The sequence below is a fragment of the Staurois parvus genome, unplaced genomic scaffold (assembly GCF_062004578.1).
Source record: "Staurois parvus isolate SC_StPar_1 unplaced genomic scaffold, SC_StPar_1.0 ptg000485l, whole genome shotgun sequence".
In the NCBI taxonomy this organism is placed as follows: Eukaryota; Metazoa; Chordata; class Amphibia; order Anura; family Ranidae; genus Staurois; species Staurois parvus.
This window is the reverse complement of record NW_028318281.1, coordinates 961,222-986,500: the sequence shown is the minus strand read 5'-3', so window position 1 is coordinate 986,500 and position 25,279 is coordinate 961,222. Positions and strand designations below refer to the sequence as shown.

General features: G+C 43.9%; 1 protein-coding gene across 1 annotated transcript in view; it reads left to right on the top strand.

The window, feature by feature from the left end:
* DENND3 (DENN domain containing 3) overlaps positions 1 to 25,279 on the top strand; it is a 165,834-nt gene that overhangs the window by 120,545 nt on the left and 20,010 nt on the right. The window contains exons 11-17 of the mRNA XM_089689537.1: positions 247 to 350; positions 9,082 to 9,257; positions 12,162 to 12,683; positions 17,072 to 17,331; positions 21,839 to 22,009; positions 23,533 to 23,662; positions 24,210 to 24,317. Coding sequence (XP_089545663.1) covers positions 247 to 350; positions 9,082 to 9,257; positions 12,162 to 12,683; positions 17,072 to 17,331; positions 21,839 to 22,009; positions 23,533 to 23,662; positions 24,210 to 24,317 — 1,471 coding nt within the window. The remainder of the gene's footprint in view (positions 1 to 246; positions 351 to 9,081; positions 9,258 to 12,161; positions 12,684 to 17,071; positions 17,332 to 21,838; positions 22,010 to 23,532; positions 23,663 to 24,209; positions 24,318 to 25,279) is intronic.

Here is a 25,279-nt window from a genome sequence, read left to right as displayed (position 1 = left end):
GACTGCGCAATTGTCATTCAAAGCGTGATAGCACTGAAAGCTGAAAATTGCCCTGGTCAGGAAGGGGGTAAAAGTATCCGGACAGGAAGTGGTTAAAAAAAAAAAAAGAGGAGGCTTTAATGCTACTTTAACTTTTTTAAAGTTTTTTCCATACTATATAAAGTTTGCATTATTGCTGATGTGTAAAGATTGACCTCTGGTGGATAAGTATCAGCTAATCTGCATTTTTTTTGTTTTGCTTTGCAGGTGTTAGAAACTTACTTGTTCAACTCATTTCTTAAAGCGCGTCTGAACAAGAAAATGGACGCCTTTACCCAGATGGAGATGAACACGTCCTCTGAAATTGATGGGTAACTTATTGAAGCCCACATCGGTCCAAAACCATTTTTTTTAGATAGCGTGCAGAAGTGTTCAAATTTTTCCTTTCAGTTACTGTACATGTAAAAGAATCTAAAAAAATATACAGTTGGCTGGATGTACAAAGCTCTTATAAAGGGAGACTGTTTCAGGCTGGTGGGGATCTTTCTCTGCCGGCAGAATACAATGATCGGTGCTGCCGGTTATTGCCAATGGCACTGATTGTTTAGGAAAAACTCGACAGGCTGGTTGTATGCAAGCCAATCGATCAACTTGTATACAACCAGCTAGCCTACATGGCTTGAAATCTGTGTGATCCCTGCTGAATTTCGATCCATGTATTGCTGGCTTAAAACTTGTTTCAGTTTTAGTTGACTGATAGATGTAAAGTTTCAGCACTAATTGTTCTATTTAGAACTCTGCTAGATGCCTCTTGTATCGGTCAGCTCTCTGATATGTGAGTTTTCAAAGCAACAACTCAGACACACTGGGGGAGATTTACTAAAACTGGGGCACTCGGAATCTGGTCCAGCTCTGCATGGTAGCCAATTGGCTTCTAACTTCAGCTTCTTCAGTTAGTGCTCAGTCATATCAGTGCGACTTTAGGTGCGATTTGCAAATTGAAATCTCATCTAATGAATGTGAATGTCAGAGTCTTAACATTTGCGATTTTCTGCAGCGTTATTTCTAAAGTAGTTCTTGCATTACTTTTTCTGCAGTTTTATTGCAATTTCACATACATAGAATAGAATGGAAATCACACTGCAAATTGCAAGAAATCATTGAAAATCTGCACAAGTAGCAATAAAGTCTTCAGAAATTGCATCTGAAATCGTGCTGAAATTGCACAAATCGCGCAATTTTAATATGCAGCGGTGTGACCGGTGACTTCAAGTGTTACTAAACCCAGGACCCTGCATTCACTATATCTGGTCTCCCCGGACCCTGCATTCACTATATCTGGTCTCTCCAGACCCTGCATTCACTATATCTGGTCTCCCCGGACCCTGCATTCACTATATCTGGTCTCCCCGGACCCTGCATTCACTATATCTGGTCTCCCCGGACCCTGCATTCACTATATCTGGTCCCCCTGGACCCTGCATTCACTATATCTGGTCTCCCCGGACCCTGCATTCACTATATCCAGTCTCCCCGGACCCTGTATTCACTATATCTGGTCTCCCCGGACCCTGTATTCACTATATCTGGTCCCCCCGGACCCTGTATTCACTATATCTGGTCCCCCCGGACCCTGCATTCACTATATCTGGTCTCCCCGGACCCTGCATTCACTATATCTGGTCTCCCCGGACCCTGCATTCACTATATCTGGTCTCCCCGGAACCTGCATTCACTATATCTGGTCTCCCCGGAACCTGCATTCACTATATCCGGCCCCCCGAACCCTGCATTCACTATATCTGGTGTCCCCGGACCCTGCATTCACTATATCTGGTGTCTCCGGACCCCGCATTCACTATATCTGGTCTCCCCGGACCCTGTATTCACTATATCTGGTCTCCCCGGACCCTGTATTCACTATATCTGGTCCCCCCGGACCCTGCATTCACTATATCTGGTCTCCCCGGACCCTGCATTCACTATATCTGGTCTCCCCGGAATTCACTTTTTCTGCAGTTTTATTGCAATTTCACATACATAGAATAGAATGGAAATCACACTGCAAATTGCAAGAAATCATTGAAAATCTGCACAAGTAGCAATAAAGTCTTCAGAAATTGCATCTGAAATCATGCTGAAATTGCACAAATCGCGCAATTTTAATATGCAGCGGTGTGACCGGTGACTTCAAGTGTTACTAAACCCAGGACCCTGCATTCACTATATCTGGTCTCCCCGGACCCTGCATTCACTATATCTGGTCTCTCCAGACCCTGCATTCACTATATCCGGTCTCCCCGGACCCTGCATTCACTATATCTGGTCTCCCCGGACCCTGCATTCACTATATCCGGTCTCCCCGGACCCTGCATTCACTATATCCAGTCTCCCCGGACCCTGTATTCACTATATCTGGTCTCCCCGGACCCTGTATTCACTATATCTGGTCTCCCCGGACCCTGTATTCACTATATCTGGTCCCCCCGGACCCTGCATTCACTATATCTGGTCTCCCCGGACCCTGCATTCACTATATCTGGTCTCTCCAGACCCTGCATTCACTATATCCGGTCTCCCCGGACCCTGCATTCACTATATCTGGTCTCCCCGGACCCTGCATTCACTATATCCGGTCTCCCCGGACCCTGCATTCACTATATCCAGTCTCCCCGGACCCTGTATTCACTATATCTGGTCTCCCCGGACCCTGTATTCACTATATCTGGTCTCCCCGGACCCTGTATTCACTATATCTGGTCCCCCCGGACCCTGCATTCACTATATCTGGTCTCCCCGGAACCTGCATTCACTATATCTGGTGTCCCCGGACCCTGCATTCACTATATCTGGTGTCTCCGGACCCCGCATTCACTATATCCGGTCTCCCCAGACCCTGCATTCACTATATCCGGTCTCCCCAGAACCTGCATTCACTATATCTGGTGTCCCCGGACCCTGCATTTACTATATCCGCTCTCCCCGGACCCTGCATGCACTATATCCGCTCTCCCCGGACCCTGCATGCACTATATCCGCTCTCCCCGGACCCTGCATTCACTATATCTGGTCTCCCCGGACCCCGCATTCACTATATCCGCTCTCCCCGGACCCCGCATGCACTATATCCGCTCTCCCTGGACCCTGCATTCACTATATCTGGTCTCCCACAGTACACACAACATAGAAATGCAATTATTTTAGTAAATACAAACTGCTAAATACCTTTTCTCATCAGCAGTTAGAGCAGTCTTGTGACTTCTAGCAGTGTTCAGCAGAGCATTGGTTAAATCTTACAGGAGGAGTTTTCCCTAAGAGGATGCAGAACCCCTGACCTCTGTCTTGGCAGTGCTGATTGGCCCTGTGCTGATCACATGCACTCCCAAGGAAAAAAAAAAAAAAACCTCTAGCAATACACACTAAACTGAGCACATGCAGTGTCTCCACATGATATGTCTTATCAGGAAATAAGAGGGAGACACTGGGAGAAGGGGAGGATCAGAGAAGACAGGATCAAACAGCGTTTTTACACAGTACAGAGGATTAACCCCTTAGGTTCCACAGTGAGTATAACAAGCATGCTTTACTGCATCTACAGACTGATTATACTATTTTGGGTTCAGTAACTCTTTAAGCTTTGGCAATAAAACTTGGAAGCTGATTGGTTTCTATGCAGAGCTGCACCTGATTCTGTGTACACCAGTTTTAGTAAATCTTCCCCATAATGACAATTGGGAATCAGACAATTTTGTATTATTTGTACGATTTGCATTAGTGATTTAGTTACTGTGTTGTTAAAGGTGAAGTCCACCTTTTGCACCGTGTTCTATGTACCCCCACATTTAGGGTGTGACTTCATGCATACCCCATCCCTAAAGCCCACACCGCCCCCCCCTTCCCCCGAAACGTGGGGTGCTTCTTCCTATGGACTCCTGTTATTCGTTTTGGGTGAATGTTGCTGGTTCCACCTACACCGCTCCGTCCTCAAAGTCTGGCAGCAAGGAATGAAAGTTGGTATTAGTCCTAGTAACTCCTGGGACTCAGCAGAGCATGTCAGCAGCGGGGCGGTCACGTTACTACAATCGCAGTGCGGTCACACTTCCTTCTGCCCATTCTCCTTGCAGACCTGGGGATGAAAGTAAACACTGCAAGAGCCCTTGCATCACACCCAAGACACACTGATTGAGGATGCAATGCTCTGCAGGCTTCAGTACAATGTAGTAGTAAATGCACATTGATAACTATATTTTTTTTCAGCAAGGTAAATGTACCCTCTTAATGCCTACTTCATTATTTTATTTATTTATTTATTACAGGTACTTCTATAGAGCTGTCAATTTACACAGCGTTTTATATAGACAGTATATCGTATATTCACATCAGTAAACAAACGCAAAACAGGGCGGACTCTCATCGTGCATTACCGTGGTGAAACACTAATTTATTTAAAATAATATACATGAATACTCACAAACCAAAGGGGGATAAAAACAGAGAAGAAGAGTCCGTAATAACAGTCCAAAGTGACTGTAGACCCTTGGCGGGGTAATCTAACGCGTTTCAGGAGACGTACTCCCTTCTTCAGAGCTCTGAAATAAATTTGTATTTCACCACAGTAATGCACGATGAGAGTGCGCCCTGTTTTGCTTTTGTTTACTAGTACCAAGATTTCCCGATCTTCTAAGGGCTGCACCTCAACGCATGGCATCTATAGTTATCCTAGTCTGCATAAAGATTTGAGCGCTGGTTTTGTTTGTTTATTTGGATTACATTCACATCAGTCCCTAACCCTCAAGGGGCGTACAATCTGAGGTCCCGAACCCTCAAGGGGCGTACAATCTGAGGTCCCTAACCCTCAAGGGGTGTACAATCTAAGGTCCCTAACTCACATTCATACATACACATATTAGGGACAATTTAGACAGGAACCAATTAACCTACCAGCATGTCTTTGGAGTGTGGGAGGAAACCGAAGTACCTGGAGGAAACCCACACAGGCACATCTTTTTGACTTCAGGGAAGCACTGCAAGAAATGAATATATTTACAGCTCACAGTATATCAGTGTGATGGTCAGTGGTAAGAATGCTTCTTACATTTGTGGCCATTGGGAAGAATCCTTACAGATCGCTAAAAAGATCATTGGTGTCAGTGGTTACTCATCTGAGGAACCCCTAGCAACCTCTGAAGGAACCCCAGGGTTCTATGGAACCTTGGTTTAGAAACCCCGTCTTAGACCATTGCTAAACTGAGAGATTCCTTGGAAGAAAAAAAAAGTAGGGGGTAGGGCACCAGGGAATGGGGAAAGGTAGGAATGAAGAAGGAGAGAGGGATAGGGCCAAGCAAGAGCTGCTTCAAGTTGATTTCAGGTACTTATATATCGCCATCAATTTACGCAGCACTTTACATATATATTGTATATTCACATCAGTCCCTAACCCTCAAGGGGCGTACAATCTAAGGTCCCTAACTCACATACTAGGGACAATTTAGACAGGAGCCAATTCACCTACCAGCATTTTTGGAGTGTTGGAGGAAACCCACGCAGGCACAGGGAGAACATGCAAACTCCAGGCAGGTGGTGCCGTGGTTGGGATTTGAACCAATGACCCTAGTACTGCCAGGCAGAAGTGCTAACCATTTAGCCCCTGTGCTGCCCACATCATGTGGTATTTCACCTGTTACGACCCTTTGTATCAGCATATATGTAACAGCAGGGCACTCTGAGATTTGCAGTATGTCTTTTTGGATGGAGGATCTGCTTGTGTGTGCCTAATTGACAAGCAGCCCTCAGTTTTCAAGTTAGTAAGCATGTGCTCATGTGCAGTTCCAGAGGATTTACATAAAAATCATTTATGTACATCCTCTGGAACTGCAGCTGTGGTAGGACTACAAGTCCCAGCATTCTTACTGATGCAGCGGAGTAGATGACTTGTTAGCCCTTCCACCTGGCAGTACTCGGGTTGTTGGTTCAAATGCCAACCACGGCACCACCTGCCTGGAGTTTGCATGTTCTCCCTGTGCCTGCGTGGGTTTCCTCCGGGTACTCCGGTTTCCTCCCACACTCCAAAGACATGCTGGTAGGTTAATTGGCTCCTGTCTAAATTGTCCCTAGTATGTGTATGTATGAATGTGAGTTAGGGACCTTAGATTGTACGCCCCTTGAGGGTTAGAGACTGATGTGAATGTACAATATATATGTAAAGCACGGCGTAAATTGACGGCGCTATATAAGTACCTGAAATAAATAAATTTGTAAGTAAGCTGTAACCCTCCAGCTTTCCAGGACCAGGTCCATGCGTGTGAAATAAGCTGAAGGCATATTACTCCTGGAATATGCAGTTCAGTTTTGGGCTCCAATTCACAAAAAGAACATTGGGGAACTGGAGAAAGTACAGAGAAGGGCAACCAAACTGATAAGAGGCATGGAGGAGATCAGCTATGAGGAAAGATTAGAGGAACTGAATTTATTCTCTACTGAGAAGAGGAGATTAAGGGGGGATATGATCTCCATGTATAATACATAAGGGGGGATATGATCTCCATGTATAATACATAAGGGGGGATATGATCTCCATGTATAATACATAAGGGGGGATATGATCTCCATGTATAATACATAAGGGGGGATATGATCTCCATGTATAATACATAAGGGGGGATATGATCTCCATGTATAATACATAAGGGGGATATGATCTCCATGTATAATACATAAGGGGGATATGATCTCCATGTATAATACATAAGGAGGGGGATATGATCTCCATGTATAATACATAAGGGGGATATGATCTCCATGTATAATACATAAGGGGGGGGGATATGATCTCCATGTATAATACATAAGGGGGGGATATGATCACCATGTATAATACATAAGGGGGGATATGATCTCCATGTATAATACATAATGGGGGATATGATCTCCATATATAATACATAAGGGGGATATGATCTCCATGTATAATACATAAGGGGGGTATGATCACCATGTATAATACATAAGGGGGGATATGATCTCCATGTATAATACATAAGGGGGGATATGATCTCCATGTATAATACATAAGGGCGGATATGATCTCCATGTATTATACATAAGGGGGATGTGATCACCATGTATAAATCATAAGGGGGGATGTGATCTCCATGTATAATACATAAGGGGGGATGTGATCTCCATGTATAATACATAAGGGGGATGTGATCTCCATGTATAATACATAAGGGGGGATGTGATCTCCATGTATAATACATAAGGGGGGATATGATCTCCATGTATAATACATAAGGGGGGATATGATCTCCATGTATAATACATAAGGGGGGATATGATCTCCATGTATAATACATAAGGGGGGGATATGATCTCCATGTATAATACATAAGGGGGGGTTATGATCTCCATGTATAATACATAAGGGGGGATATGATCTCCATGTATAATACATAAGGGCGGATATGATCTCCATGTATTATACATAAGGGGGATGTGATCACCATGTATAATACATAAGGGGGGATGTGATCTCCATGTATAATACATAAGGGGGGATGTGATCTCCATGTATAATACATAAGGGGGGATGTGATCTCCATGTATAATACATAAGGGGGGATGTGATCTCCATGTATAATACATAAGGGGGATATGATCTCCATGTATAATACATAAGGGGGGATATGATCTCCATGTATAATACATAAGGGGGGATATGATCTCCATGTATAATACATAAGGGGGGATATGATCACCATGTATAATACATAAGGGGGATATGATCTCCATGTATAATACATAAGGGGGGATATGATCACCTTGTATAATACATAAGGGGGGATATGATCTCCATGTATAATACATAAGGGGGGATATGACCACCATGTATAATACATAAGGGGGATATGATCTCCATGTATAATACATAAGGGGGGGATATGATCTCCATGTATAATACATAAGGAGGGATATGATCTCCATGTATAATACATAAGGGGGGATATGATCTCCATGTATAATACATAATGGGGGGATATGATCTCCATGTATGATACATAATGGGGGGGGATATGATCTACATGTATAATACATAAGGGGGGGATATGATCTCCATGTATAATACATAAGGGGGGATATGATCTCCATGTATAATACATAATGGGGGGATATGATCACCATGTGTAATACATAAGGGGGGATATGATCTCCATGTGTAATACATAAGGGGGGATATGGTCTCCATGTATAATACATAAGGGGGGATATGATCTCCATGTATAATACATAAGGGGGGGATATGATCTCCATGTGTAATACATAAGGGGGGGATATGATCTCCATGTATAAATACATCAATGGTTTATATAGTGAACTCGGTGTAGTTATTCCCCCTGAGGTCATCACGGAGGACAATGGGGCGCTCATCTGGAGGAAAAGAGATTTAATCTCCAAACACGGAAAGGTCTCTTCACAGTGAGAACAGTGAAAATGTGGAACAGACTCCCTCAAGAGTTGGTTGTGGCCAGCTCAGTGGATTGCTGTAGGAAAGTCCTGGATTGTTTCTTGGATACACAGAATATAACTGGATATAACATTTATAGGTAAAGCTGATCCAGGGAATATCCGATTGCCTCTCGGGGGATCAGGAAGGAATTGTTTTCCCCTGCAGGAGCAAATTGGATCGAGCTTTGCTGGGTTTTTTTTGCCTTCCTCTGGATCAACTGTGGGTTTAGGATTATAACTTTTTTTTTCTATGTTTGAACTGGATGGACTTTTGTCTTTTTTCAGCCAGAATAACTATGTAACTATGTCATAGGGCATCTCACCAGCACTAGGACAGTTTGACTGCATCTGATCAAGGGGCGGACTGACAACTCATGGGGCCCCTGGGCAATAGGGGATCATGGGGCCCCTGTGTCCTTGCCCAAACTAAAAAAAGCCTATGAAAAAGGTACCAGGGGCATCTCATGCGGCCCCCTACTGAACCCGGGCCCTCGGGCAGTGCCCGAGTTTCCAAATGGTCAGTCCGCCCCTGCATCTGATAGATAGTAGGCACCCCCCAGTGAAGAGAAGCTTGTAACACACTTCTTGTGATTGCAGAAGGTCCAGTATACTGGAAAGCCAGAGACGGAGAGCCACCGAGAAGTTAAAACGCTTTCGCCCTGAGCACATGTTCAGCAAAAAGCTGGTCATCAGCATGCCAAACCTGCAGGACGTCAGTGTGGCCGAGCTACCACAGAGACCGCAATCTCTGAGGAGACCGCAGCCGCAGAATGGTAAGGATGGAGGACAATTGTAAAGCAGTACTCAGGTAAAAATACCTAAACAAGGGATGCTTCTGGGTGACGGGCAGCATTAGGTGTTGTACAACCCCAATTTCTAAAAAAAAATTGGGACACTGTAAAATCTACATAAAAACAGAATGGAATGATAAATCTCATAAACCCATAGTTTATTCACAATATAAAATAGAACAACTGAGAAAATGGACCATTTTACAAAAATAAAAATATCAGGTCATTTTGATATTGATGGCAGCAACATGCCTCAAAAAAGTGTGGACAGGACCATGTTTACCATGGTGTAACATCCCCTCTTCTTTTAACAACATTCTGAATGTTTGGGAACAGAGGAGACCAGTTGCTGGAGTTTTGGGAGAGGAATGTTGTCCCATTTTTGTCTGATTTATGATTCTAACAGTGATGGGTCTTCTTTGTCAGATTTTTTGTGTCAAGATCCACCAGATACTTTCAGTTGGTGAAAGGTCTGGACTGCAGGCAGGCCAGTTAAGCACCCGAACTCTTCTGCTATGAAGTCATGCTATAGTCATAGATGAAGTATGCTGTTTAGCATTGTCCTGCTGAAACATGTAAGATCTTTCCTGAAAAAAACTGTAAAACTGCCAAATTCCTGCCCTCGTTGTGTTTAGTTTGTGCGTATCTGCAGTCACTTCACAAAGACATGTGGCCTGTAGAAATGATGATTTAATCACCTTACAGAGCCATTGCACCATTACGCCTTACACCATTGCACAGAAAAAATAGTGGGCAGGAGGCGTGCACCATTTTCAAATAGCACTCTATTTACTACTAGATTCTACTATGATTCCCCTATATAGATCTTTATATCACTAGAGGGGTCACCGGCATGAGGAAGGAGGTCCTGATTCCTCTATATAGATCTTTATATCACTAGAGGGGTCACCGGCAGGAGGAATGAGGTCCCGATTCCCCTATATAGATCTTTATATCACTAGAGGGGTCACCGGCATGAGGAAGGAGGTCCTGATTCCTCTATATAGATCTTTATATCACTAGAGGGGTCACCGGCAGGAGGAAGGAGGTCCTGATTCCTCTATATAGATCATTATATCACTAGAGGGGTCACCGGCAGGAGGAAGGAGGTCCCGATTCCTCTATATAGATCTTTATATCACTAGAGGGGTCACCGGCAGGAGGAAGGAGATCCTGATTCCTCTATATAGATCATTATATCACTAGAGGGGTCACCGGCAGGAGGAAGGAGGTCCCGATTCCTCTATATAGATCTTTATATCACTAGAGGGATCACCAGCAGGAGGAAGGAGGTCCCGATTCCTCTATATAGATCTTTATATCACTAGAGGGGTCACCAGCAGGAGGTCCTGATTCCTCTATATAGATCTTTATATCCCTAGAGGGGTCACTGGCAGGAAGAAGGAGGTCCCGATTCCTCTATATAGATCTTTATATCACTAGAGGGGTCACCGACAGGAGGAAGGAGGTCCCGATTCCTCTATATAGATCTTTCTATCACTAGAGGGATCACCAGCAGGAGGAAGGAGGTCCCGATTCCTCTATATAGATCTTTCTATCACTAGAGGGGTCACCAGCAGGAGGAAGGAGGTCCTGATTCCTCTATATAGATCTTTATATCACTAGAGGGATCACCATCAGGAGGAAGGAGGTCCCGAGTCCTCTATATAGATTTTTATATCACTAGAGGGGTCACCGGCAGGAGGAAGGAGGTCCCGATTCCGCTGTATAGATCTTTATATCACTAGAGGGGTCACCAGCAGGAGGAAGGAGGTTCCGATTCCTCCATATAGATCTTTATATCACTAGAGGGATCACCAACAGGAGGAAGGAGGTCCCGATTCCTCTATATCAGGGGTGGGCATCTCTGTCCCTCCAGCTGTTGGTGAACTACAAGTCCCATCATGCCTCTGCCTTTGGAAGCCATGCTTGTAACTGTCAATCTTGCAATGCCTCATACTTGTAGTTTGGCAACAGCTGGAGGGCTGCCAGATTGACAGCCATGCTCTATACAGATCTGTGTATCACTAGAGGGGTCACCAACAGGAGGTCCTGATTCCTCTATATAGATCTTTATATCACTAGAGGGGTCACCAGCAGGAGGAAGGAGGTCCTGATTCCTCTATATAGATCTTTATATCACTACAGTGGTCACCGGCAGGAGGAAGGAGGTCCCGATTCCTCTCTATAAAGATCTTTATATCACTAGAGAGATCACCAGCAGGAAAAAGGAGGTCCTGATTCCTCTATATAGATCTTTAGTTGGACCTCATTTAGAATACTGTGTCCAGTTCTGGAGATCTCACTTATAAAAAGATATTGATAAGATAGAACGAGTCCAGAGATGGGTAACAAAAATGGTGAAAGATCTTGGGGAATAAAACATATGAAGAGCGACTTCTGGAACTTGGTACTCAAGTGGTTTCAGCAGAACTAAAGTTGAAAAAAAAAATAAAACGTTGCAAACAGGTAGTCCTTTTATTGCAAAAGAAACATGGAGTGTCTTATAAAACAAACGTACTTGCCTGTCTACAGTCTCCTGCAGAATGTACACGGAGCTGTGCATGTGCAGCTCAGTTTACATTCCCGGAACAGTGTCGCTGTCACTCCCACACATGCGCAAGAATGATGTTCTCCTGTGTTGGTCAATGAAGGTGGCCGAAGACCAGCATTTGGAAGTAGTTGGGGAAAGATGCAATTGCCGGTGAGGGACCTCACTGGCGTTGGACCGTTGGAAAAGAGGTAAGTATTTTTGGGGTTTTATATCTGCTTTAATCGGCAGTATCAACATAATAGGTGGATTGTATTTTTTTTTCTTTTTATTATGGAAGTGTGTTGTTTTATGACGGTCACTGTACTTTGCACTAAGAATTTCTCCTTGTACAGGGTACAGGCCGACCGGAAAATCTTTTTACACCTTCAAGCTTCCTCTGGTCCATTACCCTCTGCTGCGACAATGCGTTCAGACATATTATACAGACCTGAACAATTTCCTCAGTAAGGAGATTGTCTGTCTTCCTCCGGAGAACTCGGCTCTCCTGGCCCGATACTTCTACCTCCGGGGTCTGGTCTTCCTCATGCAGGGAAAACTCCTCAGCGCTCTGTCCGACTTCCAGAACTTGTATAAGACGGACCTGCGGATCTTCCCCGCCGAATTAGTCAGAAAAGTCGTGTTGTCACTGCCGGCGTCTGAGCGCCAACAAGCCGAGAACCGGCAGGAACTGAAGAGGCTGATCAGCCAGGTGCTGGACAAGGAGAGGGATGTCCCCAGGGTTGACGACCACGTCAAGAAGTTCGAGCTGCCCAGGACCCACCTGCATCTGGAGGACTTTGTACGCCGGATCCAAGAGTCCGGGATTGTGAAAGACATCGACACCATACACCGCTTGTTTGACGCTCTAACTGTCGGTAAGGAACAGAGCAGCATTCCTCCTAGTATTCTTAAAGTTCAAATGTATTCTGCCTATTTGTTGCATTCCTTGGTTCCTCCCTCATTGCCATGCCAAATACATTTTTAATAAGATAGAAGTGTTGCGCTGCTAACGAAAGACTGTGAATATACAAACAAAAACGTGATTAATGTTCCCAAAAGGTGATGAAAAATAATTAATAAATAGAATTCTTCCAAAAATACAAATGAGTGAAATATATTCCTGCTGGTGATTGCACCCAAATTCCCAGTGCTGTAAATCTTCAATAAACAGTGAACATACACTTCCAGGTGGACTTTCACCTTCTCACATGGACCTGTATGTGAACACAGGTCAGAAAAGCATCTCCCCTATTAGTGGGGGTAACACAAGGCTTTATTGTGATGAATGGTGAAGCGCTACCAAAAACCATCTCATAAAATGGAAAATGGCAACATATATAAAAGAACATAAAATGGTAATCACATCACATGTTAAAAACTGTACAATATACCACTCAGTGTACTGATCCGATTGGATTTAATAAAGTACAACTAAAGTGAAACAGGTGGAACCTGTAGCTAAGAAAAGTGGACCCTTTTTGCTGACGGAAAAAATCAAACTCCCCCTGTCCACATAGGGGACTTGTAGTGAATATTGCGTGACCCCTTGGGGGGTGGAGGACACAAGTCAATGTGTCGGGGTCTCGGCGCAGGCGCAGTGCAGCGCCCTGTGCAGGGCCGGGCCGACCGCGGCGATCGAGCTCGCGCATGCGCAGTAGAGGCCGCGGCCACGTGCCTGGCACCAATGACAGCGCAGGGCGGGATATTTAAATGGTCCTGAGTTGTCATTCAGTGCCTTCTGGCCGTATCCTGTATTGCGAACCTGTTTCTTATAAGTCTCTGACCCGGATTGTGCCTGACCCTGCTGTATTCTCCTGCCCAGACCCTTGCTTTGCCTGACCTCTCTCCTGGATGCCCCATATTGGACCTGACCTGCTGTTGATGACCTGGCGTGTGACCCGACTATTCTCTGCCTGCTGCTTTGTACCCCACCGTCCCCATAGTTACCGACCCGGCCTGCCTGACTTTGCACTTGCTCAGCCATCCATCCATCCATCCCTCTCAACGGGGTCTCCAGACCTCCTCATATCAGGCTCTGTCCTGTGGGAGCCCCTGGCGAATACCCCTACCACTGACGGGTATCCTCAGTAGTCACGGCCTGGTCCCGGGGTACTCCAAGTCCATCCCCACCATCAGGGGCCCTGGTGAACAAGTACTCTGGGGCTTAGACTCCGTGCGCTGGGGACGCCTGATCAGTGGAGTGCTAGTGGTGTCGCCGGGCGGTCCCTTACACAATGTGACCCGTGTCAGTTGTGAATAAATCAAAGTCCAACACTCAGACACATGCATTAATCAGTATAAATGTCCAAAGACACAAAGGCTAATAACTGCAAGCCAACACACTGGTGCTCTTGATAAGGTGGTCTTCACTTAGGTGACAGGAATCCTAATGGCAGAAATGCCCCCTCACCTCCAAACATTGACCACAAGGGCCAGCTCGCCTTATGGATCTCACCACGATCCCAGGAAACAGAACACGTCCTGGCAAAGATGTTGCTTAAGATCCTTCCCAATATCACTCTCAGGTCACGTTCCCATCAGGACCATGTTGTTAAAAACATAAGCAAAAACATCCTCCACAGTGCAATTTGTTTATTCAAAAAACAAGGGATAGAAGATAAAATTGCCCAATCACATTAGATGCTTGATAAAATCGCTTTTTTAACACATAATTTGGGTGTACTGCATGGGACTGTGAGAATGTCCAATATGGCGTCCAACCGGAAGTGCGTCACTGGAAATGGCGTACCGACGCGTTGCGTCACGATATCACGTGACTTCCTCAGGGTGTAGCTTGCTCCTCTGTGGGCAACCTTCCCCTTATGAATCACCGCTGAACCTTCACATATGGCACCTGATTTCAGTACAGCCGGCTCTGTGGATAAAGCTCGACAACCACAAAGACGACCATAGTGCAGTATGCTTCTTTAAAAGGCATATTGTTTATTAAGATGAACTCACATGGTAACTGTATCAAAAAACGCATTAAAACAACTGTCAACGCAATCAAAGGAGAGCAAAATCCTGCCTGTCAGATCGGCGTTGGAGCGCTGACATCATCCGACTCCTCCCCACGCGTACCATCACACACCACATGACTTCATCAGGGGTAGCCAAAGGTGAAGTCACGTGGTGCGTGACGATACGCGTGGGGAGGAGTCGTATGATGTCAGCACTCCAACGCCGATCTGACAGGCAGGATTTTGCTCTCCTTTGTGCTGACCGTTGTTTTAATGTGTTTTTTGACACAGTTACCATGTGACTTCATATGCCTTATTAAACGATATGCCTTTTAACCCCTTCATGCCTAAGGGTAAAACAAATCTAAATGCCTAAGCACAATTTTGCAACGTTGACATGTGTTAGTAAAACCGTCCATATCATCACAACTACTTTGTACATCCAGGTGAATTATATCACGTTTTTTTCAGGACAAATTGGGCTTTCATTTGGTGGTAAATGGTAATGGATATCTCCTGATTTGTTTTCTTATTATCAAAGGAAAACTGGTCCAAAATACTAAAAAAAATGTAATTGTTTTGTAATTTAGCTGTGTGTATCTTGTTACGACCATAACCTACCACCAAAGAACAACCCAAAATACATTCTCCAGCTCTTGATGATCGCAGCGATACCATATATGTGTATGTTATTTGTTGTTTGTACCCGGACTACAGCCCAGAAACAATAGCGTTCATTTTGTTTTCGTTTTTTTTTTGTTTTTTTTTTGTTTACCTAAAACACACTGATACCAATTTTTTTTTTTCAATCCTGACCTTTGACCTTTGACCCTGACCCAAACACTTACCCTGACACTGAACTAGATCAAACCTTAAGCTATGTATTTTTCTTTATTTTTTATTTTATTTTTTTAATATTTATTTATTTTTTACAAACATTTTTTTTCCCTTCTATGCCAGGATTTGGATTTTTTGAACAATTCTCTTTATTACTTATTTTTCATCACCTTTTGGGACTATTAGTCACGTTTTTGTTTGTATATTCATTGTCTTTTGTCAGCAGCACAACACTTTTTCACACATCTTTTTCACTTTGTTTTTTATGTTTGCGTACATAACATGTATCTGCAGCAGCTCTTTACTCAGTATTCATCTAGTGATTTGGCTGCACACAATTTTTTTATTTTTTTTTTTATTTCCAATAAACCTTTCCATTTTTATTACCTTATCTCAGACCCAAAGATGTCATCACTGGGTCTCTGTGCTCCTCTATAGCATGCAGAAAACTCATGCCTGGGGAGGAGGGGACAACAGGGTGCTGTACATGGCTTTCAAAAGACATCACAACCCCCTGGCCTCAGTACTCCGCCCCTGATCAGGACTGAGGGCTCTTGAGAGGACTGAAAACTCATGGGGCCCGGCAATAGGGGATCATGGGGCCCCTGTGTCCTTGCCCAAACTCAAAAAAGCCTATGAAAAAGGTACCAGGGGCATCTCATGGGGCCCCCTACTGACCCCGGGCCCTCGGGCAGTGCCCGAGTTTCCAAATGGTCAGTCCGCACCTGTTCCTGATGCAAGCAAGCAGTGGCCTGGCTTTTGGGAGGAGTTGTGTAGATATCAGAATACATTTATGGTGGTTGTCAGTCTGGGGGAGCGGGTTTTCCTTGGCAAAATATCTTTTCATGCACCACCCTGGGTAACATCCACATGTGGTGCTGAGCCTCCATGGTTGACCTAATTGAAATCCAATGAATGAAATGGGCGTCCCAGGGACAATCAGGCTGGGGAGGAAGGGGCTAGATTCTCCAGCCAGGAAATGAGGAGCTCTATGTGACTTGCTGCAGCTTCTAATGCACATGGTGAGAAGCTCGCAGTGTGCGGTGAATTCAGAGGAAGCCGCTTCAGTCCAGGAGAGGAGCCGATACAATGGTGCAAGGCTGAAGGGAAGGCTGGAGTTCACCTGTAAAGTCTACGTAAACCCAATTTTGTAACTTCTTTGCGTGCAGCAGGGAAGGGTTAGAACCCCTGTCACGTTTTTATTGCTACATTGTCCCCTGCTAAGGGAGATTCATCTTCATTTGTCCTGAATTTTGAGATGTCAGCAAAACAGGAATAGAAGGAAAATCTTCCAATGGAGACACTAGCTCTGTTGAAAACTCTAGAGAGATTTCCTCTGCTTTGTCTCCAGGACAGGAAGTGAAGGTAAATGTCCCCAGATACAGATGGCGCACAATGTGAAAGGGGTTCTGACCCAACCTGTTTCCGCATGACTGACCATTTCCAATGTGCCTGTCCCCCTGAAGGTCACCAGAAGCAGATAGACCCGGATATCTTCAAGGATTTCTACAACTGCTGGAAGGAGACGGAGGCAGAAGCCGAGGAGGTTGACCTGCCATCCATAGTCACCGAGAGGCTGGATCAGAATGAATTTGTGTACAAGCTGTCCAGTTCGGTGAAAACCAACCTGGGGGTGGGGAAGATCGCCATGACCCAGAAGAGACTCTTCCTTCTGATCGAGGGCAGGCAGAGCTACGAGGAAATCTCCATATTTAGGAACATAGAGGTGAGAGCTGACTGACGGGACGGATATGTTTTTATGCCATGTAAAGCATCTGGTGACATAATGTTTTTGGAGGAAGGGGGATACATTTTGCTGGGAGGGGGGTGTTGGCGACCCCTGTAACAGGTTTACTCCTCTCTAGCTCCCTCATCACCTCCTCCCATGCTCGCCTCCAGGACTTCTCCAGAGCCTCTCCCATCCTCTGGAACTCCCTACCACAGTATGTCTGGTCAGCCCCCACTCTGTCTGCCTTTAGGCGATCTTTGAAAACTCACTTCTTCAGGGAATTTAACCAGTACAGTAGTCGTCCGAAAATACAATAACAAATACATTCTTCAGAATTTTTATTCCGTTTATTTTATTGAGATTAGCATGCAGAAAAAAACGGTCGATCATTCGCTCTATATTCTAAATTTGTATACAGGGCATTAGGCTCCATGCACACTAGCGGCTTTTTTAAGCTCCTAGAAGCTGTTATCGTCATTTTTTTTTTCTGCTCCTAGAAGCTAAGTAGTGTTATTAGGGATGCACCGAAATTTAGATGGACAAAAACACCGTTTTTGGTTCTCGGCCAATATGAAAAAAAGCACCGATACAGGTGCCGAAAAAACCCTCCCCCTCGCCGGCATCCCTGCCGCTGCCGACACCGGCCGCCGTTCGGTAGTTCTCAGCCTTAACTGAGAAACCATCGAACAATCCCGGCGCTGGGCATAGAGATGAGTGAAGGTAAGATGTCCTCCACTCATCTCTATGCCCTTGGAGGACTGGAGCGATGTCACTTCCGGTTCCGGCCATTTTTTTTAAAGCACTAGATCAATGTTTTTTTTTTTTTAATCTAATGCTTTACATAGCAGAGGAGAGATGTCGGGTCTTATTGACCTCTTATCTCTCCATAAAGAGGACCTGTCACTAATTATGTCTCATTGACCCCGTATCTCTCCATAAAGAGGACCTGTCACTAATTATGTCTCATTGACCTCGTATCTCTCCATAAAGAGGACCTGTCACTAATTATGTCTCATTGACCTCGTATCTCTCCATAAAGAGGACCTGTCACTAATTATGTCTTATTGACCCCGTATCTCTCCATAAAGAGGACCTGTCACTAATTATGTCTTATTGACCCCGTATCTCTCCATAAAGAGGACCTGTCACTAATTATGTCTTATTGACCCCGTATCTCTCCATAAAGAGGACCTGTCACTAATTATGTCTTATTGACCCCGTATCTCTCCATAAAGAGGACCTGTCACTAATTATGTCTCATTGACCCCGTATCTCTCCATAAAGAGGACCTGTCACTAATTATGTCTTATTGACCTCTTTTCTCTCCATAAAGAGGACCTGTCACTAATTATGTCTTATTGACCCCGTATCTCTCCATAAAGAGGACCTGTCACTAATTAGGTCTTATTGACCCCGTATCTCTCCATAAAGAGGACCTGTCACTAATTAGGTCTCATTGACCTCGTATCTCTCCATAAAGAGGACCTGTCACTAATTAGGTCTCATTGACCTCGTATCTCTCCATAAAGAGGACCTGTCACTAATTATGTCTCATTGACCCCGTATCTCTCCATAAAGAGGACCTGTCACTAATTATGTCTCATTGACCCCGTATCTCTCCATAAAGAGGACCTGTCACTAATTATGTCTCATTGACCCCGTATCTCTCCATAAAGAGGACCTGTCACTAATTATGTCTTATTGACCTCTTATCTCTCCATAAAGAGGACCTGTCACTAATTATGTCTCATTGACCTCGTATCTCTCCATAAAGAGGACCTGTCACTAATTATGTCTTATTGACCTCTTATCTCTCCATAAAGAGGACCTGTCACTAATTATGTCTTATTGACCCCGTATCTCTCCATAAAGAGGACCTGTCACTAATTATGTCTTATTGACCCCGTATCTCTCCATAAAGAGGACCTGTCACTAATTATGTCTTATTGACCCCGTATCTCTCCATAAAGAGGACCTGTCACTAATTATGTCTTATTGACCCCGTGTCTCTCCATAAAGAGGACCTGTCACTAATTATGTCTTATTGACCTCTTTTCTCTCCATAAAGAGGACCTGTCACTAATTATGTCTTATTGACCCCGTATCTCTCCATAAAGAGGACCTGTCACTAATTAGGTCTTATTGACCTCGTATCTCTCCATAAAGAGGACCTGTCACTAATTAGGTCTTATTGACCTCGTATCTCTCCATAAAGAGGACCTGTCACTAATTATGTCTCATTGACCCCGTATCTCTCCATAAAGAGGACCTGTCACTAATTATGTCTCATTGACCCCGTATCTCTCCATAAAGAGGACCTGTCACTAATTATGTCTCATTGACCCCGTATCTCTCCATAAAGAGGACCTGTCACTAATTATGTCTCATTGACCTCTTATCTCTCCATAAAGAGGACCTGTCACTAATTATGTCTCATTGACCCCGTATCTCTCCATAAAGAGGACCTGTCACTAATTAGGTCTTATTGACCTCGTATCTCTCCATAAAGAGGACCTGTCACTAATTAGGTCTTATTGACCTCGTATCTCTCCATAAAGAGGACCTGTCACTAATTATGTCTCATTGACCCCGTATCTCTCCATAAAGAGGACCTGTCACTAATTATGTCTTATTGACCCCGTATCTCTCCATAAAGAGGACCTGTCACTAATTATGTCTCATTGACCCCGTATCTCTCCATAAAGAGGACCTGTCACTAATTATGTCTCATTGACCTCGTATCTCTCCATAAAGAGGACCTGTCACTAATTAGGTCTCATTGACCTCGTATCTCTCCATAAAGAGGACCTGTCACTAATTATGTCTCATTGACCTCGTATCTCTCCATAAAGAGGACCTGTCACTAATTATGTCTTATTGACCCCGTATCTCTCCATAAAGAGGACCTGTCACTAATTATGTCTCATTGACCCCGTATCTCTCCATAAAGAGGACCTGTCACTAATTATGTCTCATTGACCCCGTATCTCTCCATAAAGAGGACCTGTCACTCATTATGTCTCATTGACCCCGTATCTCTCCATAAAGAGGACCTGTCACTAATTATGTCTTATTGACCTCGTATCTCTCCATAAAGAGGACCTGTCACTAATTATGTCTTATTGACCCCGTATCTCTCCATAAAGAGGACCTGTCACTAATTATGTCTTATTGACCCCGTATCTCTCCATAAAGAGGACCTGTCACTAATTATGTCTTATTGACCTCGTATCTCTCCATAAAGAGGACCTGTCACTAATTATGTCTTATTGACCTCGTATCTCTCCATAAAGAGGACCTGTCACTAATTATGTCTTATTGACCCGGTATCTCTCCATAAAGAGGACCTGTCACTAATTATTTCTATCACAAGGGATGCATGCATTTCTTGCGATAAGAATAAAAGCGATTAACATTATTTTTAAAGGGACAGTGCAAAAAAACAAAACCATTAAATGTAAAAAAAAAAAGTTTAAAGTGCCCCTGTCCCCCTATGCTCACACGTAGTGGTGAACGCATACATAGGCCACGCCCACATATGTAAATGGTTTTCAAACTACACATGTGAGGTATCGCCACGAACGTCCGAGCAAGAGCAATAATTCTCTCACTAGACCTCCTCTGTAACTTTATACTGCTCTCCTGTAGAAATTTTTAAAGCATCACCCATGGAGATTTTTACGTATCGCAGTTTCACGCCATTGTACAAGCGTGCACAATTTTAAAGCATGACATGTTGGGTATCTATTTACTCGCCTTAACTTCCCCTTTAATGTTTTACAAAACAATTCAGGTATGTGTGTGTGTGTGTATATAGATAGATAGATATAGAGATATATATATATATATATATATATATAATTCTTATTATTATTTTTTATTTTTTTTATTTTAATCAATATATTTTTTTTTTCCAAAAAATATATATTCATTTTTAAAAACTGTGCATTTCCTAGTGTTATACTAGTGTCTAGGTGGAGCCGAACAGCTTTTCTCTAGCTTTTTTTTTTTTTTTTCTACATGTACTTTATAAAACGCTAACGCTCCTAAACGCTACTACAAGCTGCGACAAAAACCCTATTGCCAGCATTTTTCATGCAGATCTTTTTTCTAGCGGGTTTTTTTTTTTTTTTTTTGAGCTTCTAAAAAAATGCTAGTGTGCATGGAGCCTTATGAGCACTTTCATGGGACAGGGGATCATGTGTGCACAGGGCTGCTAATCCAAAGTGTTTTCAGGTACTGGGGGCTGGAAGGGGGCGTTTAGGCAATTTACTGGTGGAGGAGAACACATGGAGGACCTCTGCAATATGGCGGTGCCATTTTATATTCTAATACACAGGCTGGTAACCCAGGGAATAGCAACAAGAAATTCCATGCAGTGTGGTAGAGAGAATAGGACTTCCAGTTGTGGATGGACAGAATATAATTGGGCAGTAAATATGTGCAGAGGTGTTTCAGTTCTGTATTGTTCAAGTTCTAACTCCGTGTCCTCCGCGTTCTCCAGGATGTAAAGGTCTCCATGTCGGCCTTCCTGCTGTTACGGATCCCAACACTCAGGATTAAGGCTTCCACCAGGAAAGAGACGTTTGATGCCAATTTAAAGGGTGAATGTGACCTGTGGAATCTGATGATCAAAGAGATGTGGGCAGGGAGGAAGATGGCCGACAACCACAAGGTAGTTTGATGAATATTCAGTGGAAGTCCTGACTGCCATGTCTGGAGAGACATTTTGTTTTTCCAGACTTGTTCCACTGTGAACATAACTATAGACTCATTCAGTGATTCATTCTAGTGTAGGCTGGCAGAACTTGCTGGGGCCTTTATTGTCAGGATTAGTGTTGGGGTTAGAGGGGCTAGTGTGAGGGCTACAGGAGGCTATGTGACTGTTACAGGGAGAGTTGGTGTGATGGTTACAGGGGGTTAGTGTTAGGATTACAGAGAGGGTTAGTGTTAGGATTACAGGGAGGGTTAGTGTTAGGATTACATCGAGGGTTAGTGTTAGGGTTTCAGGGAGGTTAGTGTTAGGGTTACAGGAAGGTTTTTGTTTAGGATTACAGGGAGGATTAATGTTAGGATTACAGGGAAGGTTGGTGTTAGGATTACAGGGAGGGTTAGTGTTGGGATTACAGGGAAGGTTGGTGTTAGGATTACAGGGAGGGTTAGTGTTGGGGTTACAGGGAGGGTTAGTGTTGGGGTTACAGGGAGGGTTAGTGTTGGGGTTACAGGGAGGGTTAGTGTTAGGGTTACAGGGAGGGTTAGTGTTGGGGTTACAGGGAGGGTTAGTGTTGAGGTTACAGGGAGGATTAGTGTTAGGGTTACAGAAAGGGTTAGTGTTAGGGTTACAGGAAGGATTAATGTTAGGGTTACAGGAATGATTAGTGTTAGGGTTACAGGGAGGATTAGTGTTGTGGTTACAGGGAGGGTCAGTGTTAGGGTTACGGGGAGGATTAGTGTTAGGGTTACAGGGAGGGTTAGTGTTAGGATTACAGGGAGGGTTAGTGTTAGGGTTTCAGGGAGGTTAGTGTTAGGATTACAGGGAAGGTTGGTGTTAGGATTATAGGGAGGGTTAGTGTTGGGGTTACAGGGAGGATTAGTGTTAGAGTTACAGAAAGGGTTAGTGTTAGGGTTACAGGGAGGATTAGTGTTGTGGTTACAGGGAGGGTCAGTGTTAGGGTTACGAGAGGGGGGGGACAGTGTTAGGGTTACAGGGAGGATTAGTGTTAGGGTTACAGGGAGGATTAGTGTTAGGGTTACAGGGAGGATTAGTGTTAGGGTTACAGGGAGGATTAGTGTTGTGGTTACAGGGAGGGTCAGTGTTAGGGTTATGGGAGGGTGGGGACAGTGTTAGGGTTACGGGGAGGATAAGTGGTAGGGTTACGGGGAGGATTAGTGTTAGGGTTACGGGGAGGATAAGTGGTAGGGTTACGGGGAGGATAAGTGGTAGGGTTACGGGGAGGATTAGTGTTAGGGTTACGGGGAGGATTAGTGTTAGGGTTACGGGGAGGATTAGTGTTAGGGTTACGGGGAGGATTAGTGGTAGGGTTACGGGGAGGATTAGTGTTAGGGTTACGGGGAGGATTAGTGTGCGAGAGGTACAGTAGGAATTGGTGTTAGGGTTACAGGCAGGGTCTGTTTCTCATACTTACTGTAGAACAATACACAGTCACATACATATGATCATCTGATTATTCTCTCCAGGATCCTCAGTATGTACAGGAGGCGCTCACCAATGTCCTGCTCATGAACGCTGTGGTTGGAGCTCTCCAGACAACAAAATCCATCTATGCTGCGTCCAAGCTCTCACACTTTGATAGGATGAGGAATGAAGGTGAGTGTTATTATACTGGAACTGTATCATAGGAGGGAAGTTTCTGCCTTCAACAGAAGTCCCTGACTGGGAACAAACGCCTGACTTTACTTGTCACATGCTTCTTCTGTGTTAGTGACTCAGAAAGCGTTAAAGCCGTTGGATGAACATGAGCGCAGCGGCAACTTTACAAAAAGAGGTTTGCAGTGGCAGGCCATGTAGTTCCTTTATTTACAAAAAAAAAAATCTTAGAGTGTCTAAAAACAAAAATGTAACAGCTTAGCAGTCCTTAGATCTGGTGGCTGCATTAGTTTAGTTTTCTCTTTTTAGGCATTTTTTACCTTTATTTTCACCTGATGATCTTGCTAATAAACACACTTCCTGGCCTGGGGGTCAACGGTCACTCACTGTATCTATGGAGGAAGCTATGGTTGTCACACTAGGCTGCCCTCCTGATCTGAACTACAAACGAGTCTTCTTTTCTTCATTTTTATTATCAGTGGGGGTGGTATTGTAGTGTATGTATCTGTTTGCCTGAAATTATGCTGTGCTTTTTTCTTTTTTGTAGTTCCTATGATGATTCCAAAGACCACCTCTGAGACACTGAAACACAGGATAAACCCTTCTGCTGGGGAGACCACAACTCAGTCTGTGGATGTATTGCTCTATACTCCAGGTGAGGCCGTGAATGGGGAATCCACAGTTGCCTGCTTTTTCCCCTCCCAGCTGGCATGTTTGTTCTGTAGTCCCTCCCCCGCAGAGCAAGAATAATGTTTTCTCTGACAGTTTGAGAACTTTTGAAATGTTCTTTTCTGCTTGGTCATTATTGATACATTGAAGTTCGTTTTACAAAGCTAACACACCAGGATAAGGATATTTATTTTCACAACGGTGACAATTCTTTTCATCCAAGTCTCCATAAGATCTAAAAATTACAGCCACATGACTAAATTAGAGAGTCTTATCATAGGGTGTTAAAACTCTGTGATTTTATTTTTTTTTGCTTTTGGTAAATTTGAAGTATTGCATTTAATCACTCCATTTTTATGATTCCGAACTGGATGTTTCTACACGTTTACCGGGCTAATCCTCACTGCTTTACTAAAAAAAAAAGGCCCATTTACAGAGCCAAATAGCTAAAGCCCATATTACACAAACAGCTGAATGAAGAAGAATAATTCACCCCCCCCATCTCTCTCTGCTCTGTTTGGCTCCATACAAAGTATAAGTGAAAGATAGTCTGAATGTAAACAGCTTCTGCTGTGCTTTCACTTTTAAAAAAAAAAACACCAGAAAGCTCTGCAAGATTCATATCATGGATGCACCCTATATTAACTGTTTAATTAAAATATAAGAATTTTGTTTAAAAATGCCTGCTTTATAGTCAGGACTGCTCAGCGCAGACAACAGGAAGGAGAGGCGGTTTTCTGTTTCCTGAGAGACAAGGAGTCTTCTGACTCCTCTTACATCTATACATCGTTTTCATCTTGTAGTTCTCTTGCTGAATTTAGTACAAATGTCTGTAGGTGACCAAAGGGAAACAGAGTAGAAGTTATTACCGTTTGTATATCACGAGGCTTGGCGCTTTCCCCACCTCTGCCTTAGGCACAGGCCCACATTTGTCATTATGGACATGCC